The 6,502-nt window shown below is 43.3% G+C and overlaps 1 protein-coding gene across 2 annotated transcripts; it reads right to left on the bottom strand.

The window, feature by feature from the left end:
- Window positions 1–583: 583 nt before the first annotated feature.
- On the bottom strand, window positions 584–4,799 carry LOC127318489 (uncharacterized). 2 transcript variants are annotated; one of them, XM_051348965.2, is made up of 4 exons: window positions 4,643–4,799; window positions 3,937–3,997; window positions 1,760–3,124; window positions 584–1,131 (listed from the first exon to the last, which is right to left on the bottom strand). In XM_051348965.2, the coding sequence occupies exons 3-4, from the start codon at window positions 3,068–3,070 to the stop codon at window positions 1,108–1,110; spliced, it is 1,335 nt and encodes a 444-aa protein (XP_051204925.1). In that variant the 5' UTR covers window positions 3,071–3,124; window positions 3,937–3,997; window positions 4,643–4,799; the 3' UTR covers window positions 584–1,107. The 2 variants fall into 2 exon arrangements, with proteins under 2 accessions (XP_051204925.1, XP_051204926.1); XM_051348966.1 differs by lacking the exon at window positions 4,643–4,799 and adding an exon at window positions 4,361–4,636.
- Between the last annotated feature and the right edge of the window lie 1,703 nt (window positions 4,800–6,502).

A 6,502-nucleotide genomic window follows, 5' to 3' on the forward strand; every position in this document is an offset into this window, starting at 1 on the left:
ACTGAATTTTTTTCCCGGTGTGGTGGGGAAGGTGGTGAAGAGGTCTATGGACAAAACAAGCCAACAAAATGAGTAATCGGGAGGTCCGCTGGAAGAAGTTTTATGTCCGAAACCCAATGATGCCGATGAGGGACGCCAATTGAAGATGCTCTTGGAAACGAAGAATTTGACTCTAGCCACCCAATTAGCTGTACCAAAGACAATTTTGCAACAGACAATAAACTATAGGTTTTTTTAGTTGCTTTCGTCATGACAATGTAAAAAAGAAACAGCTGGATTCTGAAAGAGAAAAAAGAACTGAAGAACGAGCTGGATTTGAATGACACAAAAGAACATTTCCATGGCCATAAGAAGTTTGGCCTGCATTTTTTGTTTTGTTTTGCTCCTACAGAGGTCAAGGGGCGGTGCCAAAAGAGAATTAGAAATTCCAATATCAAACAAATTTGGCATTGCCTTATGGTCGTAACCGAGGTACTGATCCCCAGTACCCCATAATGCACACTGAAGGTTGTTGTTTCGGAAATGCTGCTGCTATCACATCAGTTCATTGGAGAAAACATTAGCATACCTTGAGAAGTTGAGATGCTATCACGTGCACCTTGGCCATTTTGGTTTCTTCAAAACACGAATTTCTCAGGATTTTTACAGGCATCAATGCTGGGTTTTCATAAGTTACAACTTCTACATAATTCTCTTCCGCCAGGCAGCGCATGACTAGAAGCCGCTTGTTGCTTAGGTCGCGTCCTGATTTAATCCAACAATCCTAAAAAAGCTAAGATGTCCAAAACATTACACCAGATGTCCGGGGTGAGCATTGGGTCAGCAGAACTCCATGCCCACATTTCTTTGAATAGCATTACATACAAATGATACAAATCGAGTTTGAGCTGAACTTGTTCATATTACGACTTGCTGCATCTCTGATTTGATGTGGTGGAGGAGATGGGATACCTAAGAACCAAAAAACTGTCTTTGTTCCCTGATCGGCTTGACAGGCAAGCAGGCCCAATTACCTTTATAAGCTTATACCTTCAGGCTACAGCAGAACTTGAATTACTGGAGATGGCGGCCTCACAGTTTGCTTCACATGGCTAAAGCCGAGATGGACTATATGGAGAAGGACAGAGCCGCCTGTTGAAAATAGTCATGGTTAGAGAAGGCAACTTCATACGCGAAAAGATGATGGTCACCAGTGTTTAGAATAAAAAAAGAAAGCTTCAAATGTGAAAAAAAAAGGCAATGGTCACAAATGTGTAGAATAAAGAAGCAAACTTCATACAGGAAAAGATAATGGTCATCAGTGTGTGGAGCCGTAACTATCTCAATTTCTGTTAATTACTGAAAGTGTTCACACTTGAGCTTTATGTTCTATATTTTCTTTACAGAGTATATTTTGTATCCTGTATGGCTCACAATCATATATGCTTATGTCAGATCACTTGGTGCGAATTCAATTTATTCCACAAAATTTAGCAGTGAAGATAGAGTTTACAGTCTGTCAAAATTTATGCAAAGGAATGCAAGCTCCAGGGATCACTCGGATCATTGTACCGCAAAAAGACTGATGGTAGTTGTTAGATTTACTGCCAACTGAACCACTGGTTCTTTTTTATTTTTCTTCAAGACAAAGACGATAATTTAGTACATGTAGTTAATCAAAAGTGTACCACCGAAACTATAACTGAATAGTGCAATGTTTTATTGAAATTTAGACAAGCAAATCTACAAAATTAGCGTTCAGATCAAGGAAAAGAAGTACCTCCATGACAGAATCCAACGACTGGTCATTTTTAGGGGTCTCCTGTGAACCGGAAGGTCTCATGTGTGCTTCTATCATATTGAGCTGCTCATAAACCTCCTTCAGCATTATGATTTGTTCCTTGCTTTTCTTAGGTTCATTTAGCTCAATCCTCTTTTCACTCTGAACACGCTTCAGCCTTGATCTGGTTCTCTCAATTCCAGCTCGTGGTGTAGAACTCCCCGTGCTTACACGGACATGTCTGTCGACGTTATTCATGGAGCCAACTTTTCGTGTTGCTGAAAGCTTGGAAAGAGCATGGGGCCCTTTATCTTTTTGAACAACCATTGGAGAAATTACAGATTCCTCTGTGTTGATGCCATCTTTCGTACATGTGGATTCTGCTGGCCCCTTGCTTAGTTCTGGATCTTTGAGTGTGCCCATATCACCTGTATGATGGGCTACAGTTTTTTCCATTTCGTTATTGGGACACGAAGGCCCGAGCGGATCAGGATGTAGCGTGTCTTCCGCATCTTTTCCAACATGTGCTGCTCTTGGAGTGCGTATATCAGTCTGATGACTCACCATTAAGAACGGGGAATAACGTGAAGCCTGTTCTGATGGATAAGAGTGTTCCAAAATACTGTTGCTTAGAATTTTTGGTTCTTTCGCATGCTTCTCGGTACTGTTCATATCTGTTGACGAGCTTTCTTTGGGCTCTACACCTTTCAGGTTGTTGCCATCGCTGGAAACTTGGTCCGGTTCATTTTCACTAAAATTCTGGATGTAAACACCTAACCTGCTCCTGGCTGATCGAAGTGATCCATCGTTTTTGTTGATATCCATTTCAGTAAGACGTTTATCCAACTGCAAAATTGGCAGAGAGAAATTCCTTTTGATGGTATGACAAAGATTCTCTACGTCGCTGCTTTCAAAGAAAGGTATATTTTTTGCTATAGTCTCGTCTGCAATATCGCAATCATCAATACCAACACCCAGTAACCTTTGTTTATACACCTGAAGTTGGTTCCTGAGATAATAGATCTCCAGTTCCTTCTGCTGCATGACTTCCTTCACAATCTCCAGAGCTTTGTCATTATGATTCATCCTTTCTTCGGCTATTCTTCTGTACTGCCATGCTTCCATCCTCTCCGACTCCTTTTCTTTCTGAAGTTTTCTAATCATTGACAAGGCTGCACCTGCAGCACTTGCTGAAGCTTCCCTTTCCTCTTCTAGCTCCATGAATAACTTCTTCATCATAATATACTGGGCGAATATTGCTCTCTGTAACTGAGAAGTCTCATTCTCTGCCATCTTGGTGAAAGGATCCATTCCTATTTATAGCTTAGTGTTTGCCTCAGAATAGTCTTAATTCATCTGTTTGACCTGCACGGTTTAGCAGAACTAATGTTTTATTTTCTGAAAGATGTACTACCCCATGTTTGTCGAATAGTTTATGCAATTTTTATAAGGACTTTATTCAATAAACATTCTTCACGACCAGGATTAAAATCAATTTTATTTTAAATCATAAGTCTTTGATTTTGCAAAAAAAACATGTCTCAGTTTTTTTCTAGTAATTTGATTTGATTATCGCATACATAAAGAGAGAACAATAACAATGTGTTTTAGTGATCACCAAGTGAAACTTCAACAGGATGTAGAACATGGAATCTCCAGCAAATTCTGTTATGTCATAGCTAACAGATGCATGACTGATAGGCAATGGTAGTTTGGAGTGTTTGGTACTAACTTCAACCCAGAATTCCAGACTGTATGTATCAGCAAACATATAATGATAAATCCCCACAAAACACTGATTTATCTTATCTGTCTCGCCAATGGTCTCAGAGAAATATTTTTGCAGAAAGATAGTTGAATTCTGTAACTGCACTCAAGTGTCGTGAATTATGTAATCGCACTCAAGTGCATTTGATAATGCCACTAGATATGACATCTACCAACAGTATTTAGAACAAAATTGATATGCCAATGGTTAGAGACTCGATGTCATTTATAAGAAACCTTAAAAAGAATCTCTTTAAAATACTGGAAATAACAATCTGGGTAAAACTATAGAACCATAAATTGGTTCTGTAGCAGTGAAGAGATGAGGATGTTAGCATGATGCTATCATATGCAACAATAACACGTTGCAACTGAATCCTATAATTAGAAATTTGGAAGGAAAAACTTACCACTAGGATGATAATCTCCTGGCCTGCATTTTATTCTCTTCAGAATCGTCGATCATTTAGCCTGGAGACATAAGCACAAAAATAATGTGAGATACATGACAGAATCAAAAACTAGGTAAGACAAGATGCATAGTAAGAGACTGGAGAAACGGTGTCATTTGGTCCTTTCCATGAATCAAGAATGCCCAATTAAGTGATTTTGAAGAGGCAACAGAAGAGAACAGAGTACCCGTTGAAATTGTGATGCCAAAAACCATGTCCTTCAGGAAAACGTTGAAAACAAAGATTGTGGATGAAAGGGCTAAAATTTGAGGTAAATGTATTGAATGGATATTCAGCCAATACACAATGCAGGTTTAATAAATAGAAACGAGTTATTAGAACATAAACGTCCAAGAAATACAGAAAATCGGAAAGCACGTACCGAACAGCTGAAATGAATGACCTGAAGAAAGATAAAGGGAATTACGAATGCAAGAATTCGTACTGACTGTGGATTATGATACATTTTTGGCTGTCAACGACATCTACTGTTGCACAAGAGATCACATGTCTTTAATGCTTTGAGACATTTTCTGGTGACAATTAACGCTAACTTCTGAGCTCAAAATGTGAGATAAGAGAATGGCTGGATTACTGGCTGCAGAAAACGAACATTGAAAAACTAAGAACACATTGGATAGCATGAAGTTGTGGACAAACTCACCAAATTCGACCCCAATGAGGTCAAGATGCTCCTCTGGCCAAACTCCAATGGCTCCGCCATTCCTTCCTGCAGGTGACCAGCATAACGTCTAATAATAGGCGAACGATTGGAGGCCTCCTCTTAAGAGGGAGAAAGACGAGACGATGTGCTTTATTTTTGGGATGTGGGCTTGGAGGCTATCTGTGTTCTGAAAAGACACCATTCTTACTCCGTACTAGTCTATCTAGTACTATAATTATCCAGCTCCAGTGACCTAGGAAACTAGGGTTTTGACTTCCGCCGGCAACACCAAAGACGGAAGGCGAGGTTTCTCTGGTTTCCGATCATCTCCTTGCTGTATCCCTCCCGTTCCCCGCTCGGGCTGACTAAGGGGACGTCCTTGCACGTCTACCCGGCCTTGGCGGAGTCCTGTGGGGGATAGCGGAGGTCGATTGGCTTCCGATCTTGCGACAAACCCTAGCTATGGCAGCAAAGTTCCTACGTGAGGGCGGCTCGTCAGGCCAGAAGCCCACACCGGATCTGCAGGAGCTGCTGAAGAATCTGGTCCTCAAGGATGAGGAACTTGATGACGTGATCCTACCACGGGAGGAGTTCGTGAATCTGCGGGAGAGCGCGCGGTGGATGGCGGTAGTGAAGGTACACACGACCAAGCACTTTGGGAATCAACCTTTCTTCCAAAAGATGGATGTTGCATGGGGCTTTGCGAGGAAGTGGTCGACCTGTGGAGGAGAACCTGTTCATCCTCCAGGTCTCTTGCCTAGGCGACTGGAATAGGGCTATGCTGGAGGGCCCTTGGATCTTCCGTCAGCAAGGAGTGATGCTGGAACCATACGACGGGATTGCTGACCCAAAATCTGTAGTACTCAACCGGATCCATGCATGGGTTCAGGTTCGAGGAATTCCACCGCTGTTTCGGAAGGACGGGATAGTGAGAGAGATGGCGGCGCGTATTGGAGAGGTGCTCAGCGTCGATCTGTACGCCCTAGGCACGAGTGGCACAAGCTTTGTTCGGGTTCGAGTTAAGCTCGACGTCAGGAAACCGCTCACCCGAGTGGTGGGTTTGCACCCAGAAGGAAGCGAAAGAATGACCTTCCAAGTTCTATACGAGAAGCTGCCAAAATTCTGTGAAGTCTGCGGAGTTTTTGGGCATGGAGATCTTGAATGCGGGGATGGAGTCCGTGATGAGAGCTCCAAGCAATACGGGCCATGGATGACGTCGCCGATGGAAGATTGGCACCCGCAGTCCTCGGGGGTGCGTAACAGAACCCCTGTGCACGATGGCGGCCACAGTGGTCGCGGTGGAGGCCGTGGTGGCCGGGGCGGGGCGATGGATTCTCGCAAGCGGCCACAAGGAGAATCACCACCGTCGGCCTCAAACACAGCGGGTAAAGGAACAGATAGCAACTTAATGATCACTGATGGATCAGAGGGAATGGAAGAAACTCCGGGGGCGAGGAGGAACCTGGATGCCTCCCTAGCAGCGGAGGGGAAGAAGCAACCTGGTGTAGCTCAATCACCGGTGAAACCAGACCCAAAGAGGCCTAGGAAGGACTTGGCACCACAACAAGAGGCGGGCTCCATGGAGGAGGTCCGCCAGGACCAATGAGTTGTATCAGTTACAACTGTCGTGGTATTGGAAGCGACACGACAGTTAGGGAGCTCCATGAGCTCGTTAAGCGCTTCAAACCTACCGTGCTTTGTGTGCTAGAGACTCAAGTACACAGATCTCGGGTGGAGGGACTAGCTAGGAGGCTAGGTTTTGATAATAGCTTTGCTGCTAGTAGTGATGGCCGGAGTGGGGGCCTTGGTGTTTTTTGGAATAAGGAAATAAAATTACACTTTTTGCCGTACTCGCAATAT

Source organism: Lolium perenne, chromosome 7 (assembly GCF_019359855.2).
Source record: "Lolium perenne isolate Kyuss_39 chromosome 7, Kyuss_2.0, whole genome shotgun sequence".
Lineage (NCBI taxonomy): Eukaryota > Viridiplantae > Streptophyta > Magnoliopsida > Poales > Poaceae > Lolium > Lolium perenne.